The sequence below is a fragment of the Aethalodelphis obliquidens genome, unplaced genomic scaffold (genome assembly GCF_003676395.1).
Source record: "Aethalodelphis obliquidens isolate GAN/ISIS:26980383/991018 unplaced genomic scaffold, ASM367639v1 scaffold38, whole genome shotgun sequence".
Classification (NCBI taxonomy): Eukaryota; Metazoa; Chordata; class Mammalia; order Artiodactyla; family Delphinidae; genus Aethalodelphis; species Aethalodelphis obliquidens.
Window position 1 is genome coordinate 4,810,740 of NW_020837982.1, and position 19,391 is coordinate 4,830,130.

A 19,391-nucleotide genomic window follows, 5' to 3' on the forward strand; every position below is an offset into this window, starting at 1 on the left:
TAATTTGATTACATGTGCTCATAAGAGAATAAATATGAATGAAAATATAAGTTATGTTACAGCTCACATGACTTTACATGCCATTACATTCAACAAGTTCATGCAGGGGCTTCTCTGGTGGCCCAGTGGTTGAGAATCTGCCTGCCAATGCAGGGGACATGGGTTAGATCCCTTGTCCGGGAAGATCCCACATGCCGTGGAGCAACTAAGCCCGAGTGCCACGACTACTAAGCCTGCACTCTAGAGCCCGAGAGCCACAATTACTGAGCCCACGTGTCACAATTACTGAAGCTCACGTGCCTAGAGCACGCGCACCTCAACAAGAGAAGCCACTGCAATGAGAAGCCCGCGCACCACAACGAAGAGTAGACCCCACTCACCGCACCTAGAGAAAGCCCATGTGCAGCAACGAAGACTCAACGCAGCCAAAAATAAATTAATTAATTAATTTTTTAAAAATGCATGCAACAAAATGAGCATGAGATGGGAGAAACTGTGTCCCCTCAGACAGTCTCAGTTACAGAGTTGTATGCCCAAATCATGAATACTGTTCTTTATGGGTGATTTAAGAGATGTTTTTCAAGGGTAATTTTGACTATAATTTGATTTTTTCCTATATGTTAACTTTCAAACCCTGCTAAGGTGGGACTTCACTGTATCTCATTTGGTCTTCATAAAGAATCTGTGAAATAAGTACAAATATTAACCTCATTTTGCAGAAGAATTAACAAGCAGAGAGACCGTGCAACTTGCTTGGCAGAGATAGGATCCAACTTAGGTCTTTCTGATTCCACAGCCTCTGCACTTAACCACTATGCTATACCGCAATATTATATGCCCATTTTCCAGATGAAGAATGAGAGGCACAGAAAGATTAAGCAAACTCGTCCAATATTATACTGCTAACAAGTCTTCATACCAGGACTTAAATGCAAGCTTTCTTTTTTAAAAAAAATATTTATTTATTTATTTATTTATTTTTGGCTGCTTTGGGTCTTTGTTGCTGCGTGTGGGCTTTCTCTAGTTGCAGCAAGTGGGGGCTACTCTTTGTTGCGGTGTGTGGGCTTCTCATTGCAGTGGCTTCTCCTGTTGCACAGCATGGGCTCTAGGCACGCGGGCTTCAGTAGTTGTGGCACATGGGCTCAATAGTTGTGGCTCTCGGCCTCTAGAGTGCAGGCTCAGTAGTCGTGGCACTCGGGCTTAGCTGCTCTGTGGCATGTGGGATCTTCCCAGACCAGGGCTCCAGCCCATGTCCCCTGCATTGGCAGGCGGATTCTTAACCACTGCGCCACCAGGCAAGTCCCAAATGCAAGCTTTCTAATTTCAACACTCTTTCTGCATTATGAAAAGATATCTCTTTTCCACTAGGCTACCCTGGAAACCTAATAAAATAACTAACTGATAGAAGCCAGAGCAAGTAGTAGAGTACTAAACTAGGGCGGGGCGGGGGGGGCTGTGATAATGTGTCCACAAACTAGTGGCCCACAAGATAAGTCTGTGCCATGGATGTGTTCTGTTTAGCTCTCAAGATACATTTCTTTAAATTTCATTAGTTGTTATGATAGATAAAGTTTGACAACAGACATTCCAAACATCCTTCTCCCTTGCTGCCACTCAATGATTATTATGGAAAGTCATATAACTGCACTTCCCAGGCTCTCTTGCAGCTAGAGATAACCATGTGACCTATGTTCTGGCCAGAGGCTTAAAGAGAAGTCGGCTAGGAATGGGGTTGGTTTCCAGGAAAACTTTTGCTTTCCTAATTAAAAGTAAAGCTAACTGCTGGCACTGTACCTTTCACCCCTTCTTGCATCAAACATGGATGTACTGCTTGGAGCTATAACAGACATCTTTTATGTGGAGACAAGTATAAAAATGGGAATCCAACATACTATCAATGGTAGAACCTAAAGACATAGAGAGCTTGGATCCTTATGGTACTGTTAAGCTGCTGAATGAGTTAGTCCTGAACTATATATCTTTGGATTTCCTGCTAGACAAGCCAAAAATATTCTTATGTTTTAAACGGTCTTTTGTTACTTGTAGCCAAAACATCATTCCCAGACAATTCAGTTGCCAACACTGAAAAATCAAGAGATTTCACGTAACAGTCTGCATTACTAGTGTTTCTTGAAATAGAAGACTTTTGCCACAACACTGGGTCTGCACTCTCACTTGGTCACAATTGGCAGCCCCTGACAATACAGCTTAAAGTCTCCAACTTGCCAGTAGCCTCATTTGGCTAATTTCATTAATTTTGGTCACCTGCATAATCCCACCACCACATTTAAATGTGTGACCTTCTGTATTATACCTCTCAGTAGGTCTAGCCTAGAACCCAGGTGCCTACTTGAATGCCTAGCATTGCAGAAAACCTCCAATCAATTCCTACTAAAGATGTAGTACAGAGCTTTTACTATAGCAAAAACTCTCCTGAAGCTGCCCAAAAGATGAGTTATTCTGAACTTTATCACTAGAACCAAACTAGAAACTATTTAACAGGAGTTAGAATAGTCAATTTTCTAGTTCTGGAACTCTGTGAAACCCAAGGAAGCAATATTTATGAATAAACCCCAAGATTTCAATAGTCATCAAAGGTCCAAGAAACCTGCTGGATTTGTTCCATAGAAGTAGCAAGGAAATATAAAAATCACTGCATCCAAATTCCTCAAACAAGAGACTGGGTTGTGATTCAGTAATCTTAACAATAAGGTGAGCTTGCACCACCACTGTACATTACTGGTAAAAGGTTTAGGGTTCTGATGTCCAAAACTATTAAGCCAGAATTTTACAAAAACTCAAATGTCACAGGTGAGAGATGATGTTGGGGGACATTTCAAAAAGGCTGTCATTTAGGAGAGCTAAATAATGGAGACTTTCACTAGAAGCAGTCTCAAAAAATGACACACAACTCTCAGAAGAAAATTCCTTGTCAATTCTTTGGACAAATAATATAAATGAATGGCTGAATTATTTTAAATATCACTCATGTGTGTCACTGAGCATTAAATTTTGGACTCATATGCTTAGTGCAAAAGGTCACTGCATCTTTATCTAAAAAGAATTTTAATAGCTTTAAGGGTAGCCGTAGATAACCACAAACTACAGTTTTCACTATCTTCAAGTGCACTTCATTACATATCACTTCATTACCATTACAGAGGTGGTTGTGCTAATTTCAATCCAGGGTGTACAACTTCTCATAAAGTGACCCATGTGAAAGTAATACATATTTGACACAATTCAGTAAAGACCCAAATATATCACCTATAATAAGTTCACTTTGGAAGCCAAGCTTCCAAATCATATAATCATATTAAATTTAAAAATTAAATACTATTATATAATAATGTGCAAAAAGCAAAGAATTAAATCTACTTAACATTAGTAATCACTAGCCGCTACCTAACACTATGCTATAGTCCTAGACATTGTGCTAAGCTTTCATTTAGTTATTTCATGAAAGCCAACATAAATCCTGTAATATAAGGAAACTGAAGCTTAGAAAGGTGATTTTCCCAAGGTCTACACCTAGTAAGTGGGAGAGCTGGGATTTTAACTCCAGAATCTGGCTCTAGAACTTAAAGTCAATTTAACCACTATGCTATGACACAGCCTACTTCCTTAAGAACAAGAATTTAAGACAGAAAATCATTATTAAGTTAGCCAGAGAGAGAAACTGTCCTTTGAGGTCTGGATTTGGCAGTGAAGAAAAGTATACTCAGAGCCAATGTACAGAATACTTTTCTTCTGAGGAATATAATCAAGAAAGTTTTAGCAGCATTAAAAAAAATTCATTATTTCAATATCACTGTCACATTGGCTACTGATCTTGAAGAAATTCTGCTCTCAATTTCCTGAATGGTATTTCAGAAAGTCAATAATAAATCAAGTGAAGTAGGCAGAAAGGAAAATGAGAAAAGAGAACTTCCTAATTTTAGGGAGGCGTCAAGAGATAATTATCTTATAAGGTATTTTCTCAACTATTGACCCAACTATTGTCAACTATTGACATTTTCAAATAACATTTTCGTATATTTGAATATCTTCCAAAGGCAACTGTCCATTTCAATAATTTCTTTCCTTGTCTTTGAATTAGGACCACATGTAATCCCATTCTACACTACAAGGTTTCACTTTGGAGTCCACACAACTATTGCAGAAAAGTTATTTCTAATTAGAAAATCACTATTACAGTTATTTCAGAAATGTGAGCCACAAAATAGAATACAAAATTTTAAAGTACAAAATCAAATGGGAGATTTCCGCATATAAGAATAAAGAATAAAACACAGAACCTCAATCTTCCAATTTTCTACATCACACGTTCAAGATAAGGCAACTTGTTTTAAAAAGTACACTGTACTAGAAGCTTAAATGATATAAAGTCTTATGCACAGTAGGAACTTAATAAATGTTTGCAAGTGAATGCTATTCAGTAAAGTGAAAAAAAATCTATGGAAAAAACAGAACGAAACAAAAACATAAGCCTGGGACCTGTTAAAACACTATCTTCCTCTAAGTGCCATGAATCACCTGAAAAGACAACTGGAAACAAACCAAAGACTAATTTGGTGAGTAATACCTCTCTTTTTAACTTTCCATGTACTGGCATTCTAAACAAGCTCATGAAACAGAGAGGTTCAAATCATCCTTGGGCCTTTAAACTTTTTCACTTTGCACCACAACTATAGTCTTCTATAAGACAATTTTAAGAACACAAGAAGACTTCTCATGGTTTTGTTTAATAAAATTTTCTTGTTTTAATCTTATAGATTAAAATCCTACAAAAAATGGTGCTTAAATGGAAATCTCCTAAGCATATGTTCTTTCTCCTAAGAGCCCTATATTTAATTTTCAAGGTTCTATATCCCACAAGAATGTTTTGTAGGCAAGTGGAGGAGTTCCTGGATTTTTCAGCCACACCTTGCCTAACCAGACTTCCTTCACAGCCAGCACAATTTCCTTTGAAGTTTAATTGGAAACCACAGAATCAGCATAAAAATGCTGAGTTGAGAAAGTTGAAGCTTGTATAGACAGATCAAAAAGGCAAATTAAAATATTGTGCTTATAGAAATCTTAATGCAATTTTTTTCAGTACTCTCTCTAAGAAGAAATAGGTTGTTTCTATTTTCTGACAGGTTCAATAATAAGAACTGTAATCAAAGCGCGACCAAAGTCTGAACCAAAGCTCTCTTGTTATATCATATGTGAGTTCATCCAGTTGCTTTAGAAATGCATCTTCAAAAAGCTGCATTCAATTTCTACTGTCAACTGCTTGGTATAGCTGGATTAGACAGATCATTCTTCTCACCTATTGTTTCCTTATACAAAGATATATTTAAACCCATAAATACACTCAGTGTCCTCAGAGTCTCCATATTTTAAAAATATCTATTTACAATAGCCAGGACATGGAAGCAACCTAAGTGTCCATCAACAGATGAATGGATAAAGATGTGGCACATATATACAATGGAATATTAGCCATAAAAAGAAACGAAATTGAGTTATTTGTAGTGAGGTGGATGGACCTAGAGTCTGTCATACAGAGTGAAGTAAGTCAGAAAGAGAAAAACAAATACCGTATGCTAACACATATATTTGGAATCTAAAAACAACAACAACAAATGGTCATGAAGAACCTAGGGACAAGACGGGAATAAAGATGCAGACCTACTGGAGAATGAACTTGAGGAAACGAGGAGGGGGAAGGGTAAGCTGGGACAAAGTGAGAGTGGCATGGACATATATATACTACCAAATGTAAAATAGATAGCTAGTGGGAAGCAGCCGCATAGCACAGGGAGATCAGCTTGGTGTTTTGTGACCACCTAGAGGGGTGGGATAGGGAGGGTGGGAGGGAGGGAGACGCAAGAGGGAGGAGATATGGGGATATATGTATATGTATAACTGATTCACTTTGTTATAAAGCAGAAACTAACACACCAATAAAGCAATTATACTCCAATAAAGATGTTAAAAAAATCTGTCAATTTCTGTTTTATTTTGCTATATGATTCATAACCTCGATCATTAAAAACACCAACATATTCAGTCTATGATACAAACTAAGGTGGCCACTTACAGTGGCTACCATATAGCCAAACATTCGACAGATGAATATGCTGCTGGACTTGCCTGGTGGCACAGTGGTTAAGAATCCGCCTGACAATGCAGGGGACACGGGTTTGAGCCCTGGTCTGGGAAGATCCCACATGCTGCGGAGCAACTAAGCCCGTGCGCCACAACTACTGAGCCTGTGCTCTAGAGCCTGCAAGCCACAACTACTGAGCCCATGTGCCACAACTACTGAAGCCCGCACGCCTAGAGCCCGTGCTCCACGACAAGAAGCCACCGCAGTGAGAAGCCCGTGCACCACAACGAAGAGTAGCCCTGCTCACCGCTACTAGAGAAAGCCCACGTGCAGCAACGTAGACCCAGTGCAGCCAAAAATAAAATAAATAAATTTAAAAAAAAATACTGCTAAGCATGGCCTAGAAAACTGATAAGCTCTCAAGTGAAAAAATTTTTTAAAGATTACAGTTACATTATTATTCTGTATGGTGCTCTAGGGTCATTACAAAATCAAACACAACATACTTTGTCATGGAGATTGGCATCTAGAACTGAGATTCCCCAATTTTTTAAATATAGCTATTATTGAGTTAAAAAATACAAAAGAAAGAAAAAAGGTAAAGAGAAACTAACCCTTGAAATAGGCTATTCATTTGAATTATACTGCCATAAAACAAATATCCTCCCCACCAAATTTGTGTTATAACGAAAAATTGCTTAACAACCAAACAGCAACTCTAAATCACCATCATTATAAAAATGACTAATACTTCATAAGTGCATGCTTATTTGGTGCCAGGCATGATGCTAAGGCGTTCTCTCATTTAATGCTTATTTCTGTGAAAGAAGTACTATTATTACCCCTATTTTACAGATGGGCAAATTGAAGCATAGAACAGTTAAGTGAGTTGTCTAAGTCTAGTAAGTTGTAAAGGCAGGGTTCAGATTCAGGCAGGCTGTTTCCAGACCTTACACTCTTTACCACTATGCTAGACTGCTTCATGTTGCTACAGGCATTTCTGAAGGGCTAAGAAGAGAGATATGAAAATACTTTTAGGGATTTCCCCACTCCCATGTGATTTATACTAGAATCATTGGCAAATACTATTTTTATTCTAAACCACAATCACTTTCTTAAACTCCAAAGAATCAATGAGCTTCCCTAATAGACTAAGATAATGTGTTATGAGTTGCTAACCTGTGGTTTACTTTAATTCCTGCCTGAGATGTGCTAAATATCGTAAATGTGAAAAAAGGGCTCTCCCAAATTGTTGCTCTTTTTATAAAACTGTCTGAAGCAACAAGTGGAAAATCATTGCTCTAATAATTAACTTGCACAGAAATGTCTTCCCTTAAAGTTCAATAAATATAATTTCATACATTCACCTATATGAAGCAGTAAAAAAGAGGTGGTTGTTTTTCTTTAAGTGGGGGAAGGTATAGAGGTGGGAAAGGAAGAACAGGCAAGGGGCAAGGTAATATCTACAAACACACATTTTGCAAAAATAGAAGCTTCAGTATCTGGTTACCATGCCTTAGACAACAATATCTTACAATAATCACCCTGTAGAGAAAACTGGCTTCTAATTGTAAATGGAACTGAAAGAGATTAATATTTAGAAGTAATAAACGTATCTTTCATTTTCTTAGCTGCAAAAATCTTTTGCTCCTCCAACTTTTCCAATTGATCTGTTAAACATTCCCTGTCCAGCATGCCCTACAGAATTGGTATCTTCTTCCCATGTTCACACTTGGTTTGTGCCTATCCTATTGCCCTCACCATACTAGGGTTTGCTTTGTTTTGTTTTGTTTTAATTCATGCTTAGTTTATAGCTGCCTTCCCCTACTAGACTTTTAAATTCTAAGGCAAGGATAATGCCTTATATCATCCCATAGTGCTTGAGAAGGTTCTCAACAAACTTCTGCTGAACTGAGTTTATCAAGTACCAAGGCATAAGCAGCAAAATGACTCAAATTGCAGTGACTTAAACTAAAGGAGGACAAACAGGAAGCGAAATGGTCCAAAAAAAAAAAAAAAGAAGAAGAAGAAATCAAACGGCACCTAGTAGTTGGTCTCTGAGTGTGACAACCAAAGTTTAAATCCCGGCTTTGCCACTCCTAGCTGGGGGAGTCTAGACACCTCTCTGAAAAATCAGTTTCTTCATCTGTAAAATGGGAACAATTATAGTACTTCTTCAAATCATTGTTGTGATGCCTGTTAGTGCTGAATCCAGTGTCTACAGCACAGCAAACACTTGAAAAATGGTAGCTATGCAGTTATACTTTAAGGTTTCTTGCTCATATCACAAATTTTAACAAATTCACTTTAAAGGAAAGCCAAAGTAAGGGCACATGTGTTACAGTTCAAAAGAAGTTATCTTTGCTTCTTCAGCCCCATTTTCTGCACTTTACACAGCATCAACACTGTACTGCTTGTGGCTTCCAGCACACACGTGCCATTTCTGGCCCTGTGCCTTAAGTTCATGCTTAGAAATGCCTGCCTCCCTCCTGCTACTCACCCTCTAATTGCTGGTCAACTCCACTCACTCGTTAAGGCTCAACTCAGTAGTCCTTGCTGGCCTTCCCTCTCTTCCTCAAGGCTTATACATCAATTGTGATTACTACATTGTAATATAATTACTTATTTAATACCAATCTTTCCACTATACTCTAAGCTTCCTGAGGCCAGGGACTAACTGGCTGCTGGATCCCCAATCCTGGCATGAATAAGTAAAGAAATAGATACCTTCAGAATCAAGTATAGCACAGGATACAAAAAGGTGCTAAATTACCTTTTTAAAAAAAAATGAATCAAACAGCTCCAAAAAATCTAGGCTGTAACACAGTACATTACTTCTGCCCATTTCTTTCTAAGCATATCCTCTCCCACCAAGTAAGTGAAATTATTTCACTTTCAGAAAATCAAGGGAACCATGGGACTTTCATTACATTTCAGAGCCAAGATCACCTCACCTGACTTTCTCTTGACAAACAGGAAAATGAGGGGCACTGTGAATAGCAGCTATACTGCTCAGCTGCACAAGAAAATGCAGGGCAGTTTGTAAATGTATCTGAAAAAGACACGGTGCTGAGAACCAGAGTAAGAAAATGGATTGCATTACCTGCACAAAACAGCACTCAGTACCTATCTGCTGATTAACAAGATTCCTTAGGTCTCACCTCCCATGTACACCTGACCTCTGGCATATTTCAAATTGGGTAGAGTCATATCAATAATCAAACTGCTTGGTTTTTTTTTTAAATAGTTTCCCTACTACAGCTAGGTTTCCTGAATGAATGAACAAATAAATCAAACACATGGACATGAGAATGCCTACTATGGGCTAGGCACTGTGTAGCCAACATGACAGCAGGCATTTAATGGAAAAACTGCAAAGCTCTAAGCTGCTGGAACCTGGAACGATATGCAATGGTGATACACAGAAAGGTAGTATGGGCTCTGCATGGTGCCTTTTTCAGACAGGGCATAATCTAGAATCTGCTCCCTCTCACTAAAGCCAGATAGAAAGGACAAGAGACTTGAAGACACATTTTAAGTACCAAAGAACTGCTCTTCCTCTGGACTTTCCAGATACCAGTCAAATTTTAAAATTTAAGCTAGTTTAAGTTTATTTTCTGTCCGCACAACTTTTTTTTTTTATAAATTGACTTATTTATTTTTGGCTGCATTGGGTCTTCGTTGCTGCGCACAGGCTTTCTCTAGTTGCAGTGAGCGGGGCCTACTCTTCATTGCGGTATGCGGGCTTTGCACTGCGGTGGCTTCTCTCGTTGCGGAGCATGGGCTCTAGGTGCACGGGCTTCAGTAGTTGTGGCTCGCAGGCTCTAGAGCACAGGCTCAGTAGTTACGGCGCATGGGCTTAGTTGCTCCACAGCATGTGGGATCTTCCCGGACCAGGGATAGAACCCGCGTCCGCTGCGCTGGCAGGCATACTCCTAACCACTGCACCACCGGGGAAGTCTCTGTCCACACAATTTAATGAATACTAAATAATATGTGCTAACCTAACTAAAATCCTGTGGGAAGAGCAATGGAACTTCACTGGAACACACTCTAGCTTATATCCTAATGTAGTATTTCCCAGAGGTGGAATTAGAAAAAAGGAGTGATTGTTTCATAAAATGAACTGGGACAAGTTAACTATTTGGAACAAAATTAATTTAATATTTATCTCACACCATGCAGTAAAATTAAGTATAAAAATAATCTATAAAACAATTTAAGAAAATATCAGTGAATATTTCTCTACTCTGTTGATGGAAAATTGAACTAAGTAGAAAAACAATGGAAACACACATACACAGACTTTGAGATGACAGCATTAAAATTTTTTAATGTCTGTACATCAAAATGAATAAAAAACAAATAGAACAGAATGGCAAAGGAAAACCAAGGCAAAATGTGTAACATAACAGAAAAACGTTAATATTATAAGTATACAAAGAATATTTACAAATCAATATGGCAAAAATAACTCCATGAAGAAAGCTGGGCTAATCACATGAATGACTTAAAAGACAGGGACTATAAAATAAATAATGGTAAGTATTTGAAAAATGTTTAACCTCTGACTTAAAAAAAAAAAGGCAACTCAAAACAATAATAAAATACTAGTGTTGAAGAGAGTTCTGGGGTCAGACACCAGACCTATAATCTTGGGCAATTCATTTTACTTCCTTGAGCCTCAATTTTCTTTGTAAATTAGAGACAATAATACCTAAACCACAGGAGTGATGTAAAAATTAAACAATATAATGAACGTAAGGTACTTAGCACAGTGTTTGGCACACAGTAAATGTTCAGTAAACAAGAGCTCTTAAAATGATAAAGAAAACAAATGATGACAATATTCAGGGCTGATGAGGGTACAATGAAGCAGACATTTTTATACATAGCTCATCAACAAAATTTGATTCAACTTTTATGGAGGACAATTTAACAATATTTATCAAAAGTCTTAAGGGTAGGGACTTCCCTGGTGGAGCAGGGGTTAAGAATCCGCCTGCCAATGCAAGGGACACGGGTTCAAGCCCTGGTCCGGGAAGATTCCACACGCTGCGGAGCAACTAAGCCCATGCACCACGACTACTGAGCCTGTGCTCTAGAGCCCGCGAGCCGCAACTACTGAGCCCGTGCGCCACAACTACTGAAGCCCAGGCGTGCTAGGGCCCGTGCTCTGCAACAGAGAAGCCACCGCAATGAGAAGCCCACAACAAAGAGTGGCCCCCGCTCGCCCCAACTAGAGAAAGCTCACGCACAGCAACAAAGACCCAATGCAGCCAATAAATAAATAAATAAATAAATTTTAAAAAAAGTCTTAAGGGTGGTCGTATTCTTTGGGCTTCTAGAAACAAATCAGTGCTTAAAAACAATGGAAGAACTCAAAATGGAAAAAATTGCTAAATATGACTATATCCATCGATCCATCCATTGATCCACAGTCCAATATTTTTGACCCTGGTGATACAAAAATATGTAAATAGACCCAGTCCCTGGCTTAAAGGTTAGTTGGAGAGATAAGCAATCAAACAGTACAATAAAGAGATAAGAGCCACGATGGGTAAGTATAGGGTGCTATGTTGCGCACAGAAGGAGCACCTACCATAGTCTGGGAGTGGAGTCAGGGAAGCTTCCCAGAAGAAGTGACATTTAAGCTGAGACCTGAAGGATGAGCAGGAATTAGTCAGGTAAAGAGATGAGGGGAAGGTTTCCAGGAAAAGGGAACAGCATGTGCAAAAGCCTAGAGATCAAAGGGAGCATGGCATGTCAGCGTGACTTGAGCAGTGTGCAAGGCAGGGACTTGGGAAGAGACAAGGCTGAAGAGGTAAGCAAGTAAAAGCCTTAGTAAAAGTCTTGCTAGCAAAACTCTGGAGTATAGACTTTATTCTAAGGGCAATACAAACAATTAAAAAGCAAACAGTTTTAATAAATAAAGGGGTAATATTCATAACGTATCAAGGGAATACACAGATTGAAAAGAATACATAGCTCATAAAATAGAAATACAGGATTATAGTGAAGGTGGAACAACTCTGTAGGTTTATTAAAAAATCACTGAATTGGCGCTTCCCTGGTGGCGCAGTGGTTGAGAGCCCGCCTGCCGAGGCAGGGGACACGGGTTTGTGCCCCAGTCCGGGAAGATCCCACATGCCGCGGAGCCGCTGGGCCCGTGAGCCATGGCCACTGAGCCTGCGCGTCCGGAGTCTGTACTCCACTATCCACTACGGAAGAGGCCCCAACAGTGAGAGGCCCGCGTACCGCAAAAAAAAAAAAAAAAAATCACTGAATTGCACACTTTTTAAAACAGGTTTATTTTAGGGCCTGTAGTCTATACTTCAATAAAATTATCTTTTTAAAAAGTTAACAAAAATGCCTAATAAACATCTAAAAAATATTCAACTTGTCTAATAATAAAATGCATATCAAGCCAACTAGGTACTACTGTTTACCCTCAAAAATTACCAATGATTAACAATAAAATGAGAATAAGGCTAAGTGTTAATAAGGCTAAGAGAAATGAGCATTCTTACACTATGTTGGTTGGAATAAATGTTAACTGGGAACAACCGTCCTAGGAAGTATAACTATGTAACAGGAATCTTAAAATTGTATATACTCTGTGATCCAGTAATTGTATTTCTTGAAATCTTAATAAATGTTCCAAAATGCAGTCAAATATTTGACTACACAATGATGGTCACTGCAATGTAATTTATAATAGAAAAAAAAGTTAGGAAAAAACCGAGATATTCACCAATAATGGAATGGTTAGAATGAGTTATAACTACTCAACGCAGCCATTTAAGTGATTTGGCAATACATCTATGATATATATAAAACTTTTAAAAAGCATACAAAATTATACATACAGCAGCATTTCAGCTATGTAAAAATACACGCTCAGCTGTATGGCATGTATCTTTTATTCTCTTTTCTGTGCTTTTCCATATTTTCCAAATTTCCTACAACTGGCATGTATTATTTCTACAGTTCAAGAAACTTTCTAAAGCTGTCTTCAAAAAAATTAAAAAGTGTCACTTTTAAGTATATACTTTATATAAATCAATTTCATATTTGCTATGGCTTTATTTTCTCTGACTAGGGAGAGAGGTGTGGTCATATCTGAATATACATAATTCAATAATATCTATTTATCCCACATCCCCATTTGTTTATATATATATATATATATATATATATGAATTGCCCAATTAATTAAAATGTGCATCTTTTTTTTAACATCTTTATTGGAGTATAATTGCTGTACAATGGTGTGTTAGTTTCTGCTTTATAACAAAGTGAATCAGTTAGACATATACATATGTTCCCATATCTCTTCCTTCTTGCGTCTCCCTCCCTCCTACCCTCCCTATCCCACCCCTCTAGGTGGTCACAAACCACCGAGCTGATCTCCCTGTGCTATGCGGCTGCTTCCCATTAGCCATCTATTTTACGTTTGGTAGTGTATATATGTCCATGCCACTCTCTCACTTTGTCACAGCTTACCCTTCCCTCTCCCCATATCCTCAACATCAAGACTTTGGTGAAACTTGGATGGATCTCTATCTGAAAATACACTTCACTGAATCCCGACTGCTTAAACCAAGACAAAACAAGATTAAGCCTTCTTACGATGATTTGGGGTCATCACTATAACCATATAATAGTTGCTCTGAAGGAGTACTGGGTCTTAGAGGGGTATTTGTCCTTACATTAAGTAGTCCCTAACTGCTAAATTTTTTCCTTGGGTCAGCTATTTATAGGTTTTCTTCCTCCTCCCTTGCTGTAAAACCATTCAACTATTATTTCCCAGAACTTTAAGGAGCCTGCCTTTAGCAGCACCTGCCCCTTTCCATTCCTATTTTGCTGCTGGTAATCTTCTATGAGCATGGAAACTAAATATTCAAGTTTATAAGATTTCTATGTAAACCAAGAGATAATAGGCTTCAAATAAGGGTATCACCGAAAATGATTTGTACAAGACTTGGATGATTCTGTTCTAGACAGTCAAGACAGAAAGTCAAAACAGACAATATATAAATGGACTCAAAAGACAGTGTGAGTTCTTGATTGCATCTCAAGTCTTGATTCCTTTTCTCTATTGGCAGTCAAGTTCTCAGGATCAGAAACTAATATGCTGTCTCTCTTATCACTCCGTGGACCAGGAGCCAAGGAACTTAGTTCTACTGCAGGATCTTATACCAACCAGTTTTGCAATCTTCAGCAAGCCTTTTAACCTTGGTATTTGTCCTGCGTAACTTATGAGGCTATTCTAGAATTAAATTAGACCATGAACACAAGACACTCTGAAAAGCATAAAGCACTTTTACAAAAGTAAAAGATTTTTATGGTATTTCACTGTATTTATATAACCCTGGACCAATATAGGTATCCATTCAGAAAATTCATACCAGATAGAAAAGATAATTCTTAAATTGCCCCCAGTTAGTTAGAACCATCTAGAACAATATATTCCAAGAGTTGGCATCTCTGATTCCTCCTCCCCTATATCCAATCCCAGGTCCTTTGCATCTTCTCCACAATCCCTTGCATCTGTCCTTTTCCTTCCCTTCTTTCACATTCCCAGTTCATGCCTTTATTATCTCACACCTGGGCTACTGTAACAGCCTCTAACCTGCTCCACTCATGCCCTACCTCTCAACTCCCTCTGGCCCACAGCTGCTAGATCAGTTTTCTTAAAACACCACTGTGATCATATCCGCTCAAAAACCTCTGAGGACTCTCCATTACCTTCTCTATCAAGTTCAAATTCCTAAGCTCAGCAGTCCCTTTGCAGCCCTAGCTGCCTCCCCACCTTTATCTATTACTACTCTTCGAAACAAATCCTTCTTCAAACTGGTCTATTTAATAAGTCCTTCAGATATGCGTTGTACATTCCTGTCTCTAAGTCTTGGTGTATACAGCTTCTTTCCACCTGGAATACTCTCTACTTCCCAGCTTCTATCTCGGCCTATAAACATTCAACCTATCCTTCAAGGCCTAGTTCAAGAGCCACCTAACTATGTATACTTCTCTTTCATTACCAGGAAGGAAAAAGATGGAAGATTCTAAAGTTAGACACATCTGTGTTTCAATTACATCTTCAACAGGTGAGTGTCACTGGGTACATTCCTTAATAGCCCTTTGCCTCAGTTTCATCAGTAAGATGGGGATAATAGCAATTTCCCTTGGGCATACTGTGAGGAGTAAATAAGTTAATCCATGTAAGGCACTTAAATGTTACATATTATTATTACTACTATTGCCATTAGTGAATTTATCTTAATTTGAATTCAGACATACTTATGGCCATTTACAAACTGGCTGTTCATTTACATACAGTAGCATCCCCTCACTCTCCTTTTCTACTCTCACGTTTGTTCCTCCTCCAGTCCCTGTCCCTTCCCTCACCCCCTCCCTCCCAAGATTATAGACCCTGATAGATAGGGTCAATATCTTAGATAGGGTCAATATCTTATACATCTTGATACTATAATAGTCATTCACACCCAGTAGATGATCAATAGATTTGTTTAATCTCTAATGAAAGAACACTGAAGAGCTGACGGTATTAAAATGTCTTACCTCCTACAGTGAAAGAGCGTAACAGAATGCTTAATATGATTAATTAAAAAACCCTAAATTTCCAGCCTCACAAAATTAAATCTCTCCTTTTGAGGTTCTGTAGATTCTTTCTGTTCTCTTTTAAAACAAACAACTCAACTTATTCATGCAGCAAGAGATGCAACAGCAAATACATTCAAGTCGGACAGCAGTCAAATACTGGAACACAAGGACCATGAGACAACTCAACTGAAAAAGCTCTGGATAAAGTGGAATAGGAAAACAATTTAAAGGGAAAGGTAACTGGGTCATAGTCATGCTAACAATGCTGACTGTTACACACACACACACACACACACACGTCCCAGGATTCCTTTGCTCCCAGGGCCACATATAAACTGAAATACCCAGGTTACTGTAGCAAGTAGATGTAGAAATATCAGTCACTTAGCTCAACAACTGAGCTTACCACATGATCAATTTAATTACCTATGTCAAAAGTGCCTATTAACATACCTCCAGATTCTAAAATAACCAAATGTTGGCTAATTAAGTTACATCAAGTAGATATGGTACTACTAATCATTCACCTCAAGAAAATTAGTATGATAACGTGATACACATATATTATTATTACAGCATAAACTGCTTCCAACAATGCCCAGGGAAAATCATGTCAATATAATACTGGTTCCTGGTTTGCCTACATGACTCAATTAACCTTCAGTTGCTTTCTCAGCCAAAATCTGGCGTGGTAACCACTTTCTTCCAAAGGTTTACTGGTGGGGTGAATTAAGATGGTCTGATGGTATGTTAGTGACTTTCCAAAAACTAGCATAAAATACCACATATAAGAATAAAGTATATTAAATTTCCATTCCTGTGACACTTGTCTTCAGAGAACCCTTAAATATTTTACTAGCTTTCAAGTGCAGTTATTCTCAAATCACATAATCTTCAGAGTTGGAAAGAGCCCTTTTACCACCTCCTAGGCAAAAGGCCCTCCAGCCTTTGCTTGAACCTTTCAGCAATGGGCACTCACTATTTTGCAAGGCAGTCCACCCCACTGTTACAAAATTCCTCCTTAGAATGATTGGAAATCTGCCTCCCTGAATTTCTTTCTATCCAAGGATCCTAGCTAGTTCTGCTCTCTGGAAACAACACGAAGTAAGGTAACCTCTGAAGTATAATCACTTCTAGAATTAGGATACAGCTGCCAATTTGGTCACACAAAGTGCAAAAGCTAGCTCAGGAAAAAAGAAACCACCACTCTACACAACAAAATTTTGAAATTCAGGAAACTACGTTGAAATTACAAAGCAGCACACTTTCAAGACGTCAACATTCACACACACCTCAGTTAACATATACATATGAAGAGTAACCCGAATTTTTACAGTGGAAGGTAGTACAGCGTTTACTGAATATGTTTTTGCAAGCTGAAACCACTACATCCACCAACACAGTTTTTTAAATTACTGTTCTGAAGGAAGTTCAAAATGGTTTTTCCAATTTCTCATATATTCATTCCACTTATTCCCTCTAAAACATCTAGTTTTGTTTTTTTTTTAAGATCCCATTTCCCCCCACTGGTACAATATTTTATTTAAAAAAATAAATATTTTCAGGGGAAAAAAAAGGCTAAAAGAATGGAGCGTAAAGGAGTGGGGGTGGGGCGAAGGTAAAGAAGGGCCCAGCAGGAAAAGGCTGGTTACTGGGTATTTTCCTTCTGGAAGCACGCTTCACTGGCACAGGCATCTGAAGTAACGAGCCATACAAACACGACCCAAGAACAAGAACGATCATGAGCAATGAGTGTAAGGCATAAATGTCTGTGAGATGTAAATGAATTGGCACTGGTCATCAAGCAGCGCCAGATGCTTCGGGACCTCGAAGAGGTAAGAGATCCAAAGAGCAGAGACCACGGCCACCCTTTGGAGGAGAGGAGGAGGGGAGAAACCAAGGAGTAACTACCGTTCAGCCGTCCAATGAAGCCCAACGGACAGGGCACAAAAAGACAGCGAGTGACCAGGGTGAAGAAAGACACCCGGAGAGCCCGAAGGGCGTGCAGTGTGCGAATACGGAACGGGTCCCTGAAATGGGCGCGGGTAAGGGGATGTGGGTGTGTGTATGGGGCAACGCAGGAGTCCCAGGGTCCTCTCCCCGCAGCGGAGCAACAGAGGGTAAAGGAAGGGGGAGGGTGAAAAGCAAGAATGACTCATTCCCGAAAGGAAGTGCTCAAGCCAGAGGAAGGCATGCCACAGGGGGGTTCGGGGCGAGGACTGTGAGGCGCTAGGTGCTCAGAGTGATGGGGGCACAAATCGACGTTCTGTAGTTCCTGCAGCTCGTCTTTAAGATGGGGGGGTGTGGGGGGTTCGCGGCAGCAGAGTGCCCAGGCCTGGGAAGCGGCGCGGCGCGTGCGCAGTGGCGCTCGGCGGGACCCGCTGAGGCAAAGCGGAGCCGCAGTGACAGAAGCGAGCAGAGCGGCTGCCGGGAAAGACTCACCGAGGCGCAGGGGCTGGAGGTAGTGCTGGGGGTAGGCGACCGCTGGACTGTGACCAAAGCCATCTAGGCGCTGCTGGGCTGTTCCGGGCAGGGCATTCTTGTCCTGAGTGTGGGGGGCGGGAGGGTGACGGAGCCGGGATGAGGCAAGGGGTGTGGGGTGGGGATGAGGGGGGCGGGGAGGAGGAGGAGGAGGAGGAGGAGACCGCGCGAACAGCAGCAGGCTCCGCAACCACCACCGGACTCTCGCAGACTGACGCGCTGAACTGGCGGCTGGCGGGCGGGCGGGCGATTCGGCAGCTGCGGGGCACAATGAGCGCTCCCAGTGCGCAGGCGCCACCTGTCAGCAACCGCCTCTCCCCTCGGCGCGCGCCGCCGCCTGGCCGTAACCCTTGAGTTGCCGGAAGCCGGCCGGGTGCGTGCGCCAAGGGCCGCCGCCCCCTCCCGGGTTTCCTCCTTGCCTCTGGAATCACGCAGTTTGGCTGCGCCGGGGGCTGTGGAGTGGGTTGGGGGGCGGGGTCTCGCAGCTGAGGGTCGCTGGAGCCCCCACTCCTGAGGGACGACCATTTTCTGAGGTGGGGCGCACAGCTTAACCCACCTTCGTGAGAAGAAACTGAGGTAAAAATCCCGAGGCAAACATGTTTCCGGATGGGAAAGGGCGCCGCGGGGGTTCAAACGCTTTCTCTGAGCGTGGGTGGGGCTTACTGGGCTAGAGACCGTCCCTTTGACCCGGCCCTCGGGGAGGCTTTTTCTGAGCTTTCCCACCCTTCCGTCTCCGACTCTATGTTTTAGGATGAGACTTTCTGAAAGTAAGAAAGATTTGTAATTTTATACCCCGGGAGTCTTTATGGTACCCTCGTGCTTCCTCTATTATCCTGGCCCCTGTCTTAGGACTCATTCATTATTCGTGAGGTGCAGAGAGGTCGAGCGAGCCTGGGAGGCCGAGAAAGCTGGGCTCACGGAGTTGGAAGGGTCCAACCTGCTATTTACCTCCCACTTGCTCCCTGCTGGCAAGAAGTTCTCTTGACTAAACAGGATTTGCTCCTAGGGGTTTCCTCTCCTTCGTCTTTAGATTTCATTATTTCATAGACACATGCGGAATGCCGATTAAATATTTTAAAGAAATCGCTTTCTAAAAGATAAATCAGCTGAACATAAGCCAAGAATGTAATGAAAAATCAAGATTGAAGGTGGGGGGGGAATCGCACTATGCAAATGCCATTGATTG

At 40.5% G+C, this 19,391-nt stretch overlaps 2 protein-coding genes across 4 annotated transcripts in view; one reads left to right on the forward strand and one right to left on the reverse strand.

The window, feature by feature from the left end:
* Positions 1-18,377, reverse strand: part of SSH2 (slingshot protein phosphatase 2) — a 247,840-nt gene extending 229,463 nt beyond the window's left edge. Inside the window, exon 1 of one of the 3 annotated variants that reach the window (XM_027130501.1) lies at positions 18,167-18,377. In XM_027130501.1, coding sequence (XP_026986302.1) covers positions 18,167-18,229 — 63 coding nt within the window. In that variant the 5' untranslated portion in view covers positions 18,230-18,377. The remainder of the gene's footprint in view (positions 1-18,166) is intronic. The other 2 variants (XM_027130496.1, XM_027130499.1) reach the window with 2 other exon arrangements.
* Positions 16,054-19,391, forward strand: part of EFCAB5 (EF-hand calcium binding domain 5) — a 117,338-nt gene continuing 114,000 nt past the window's right edge. Inside the window, exon 1 of the mRNA XM_027130495.1 lies at positions 16,054-18,185. The gene's annotated coding sequence lies outside the window, so the exon portion shown is untranslated. The remainder of the gene's footprint in view (positions 18,186-19,391) is intronic.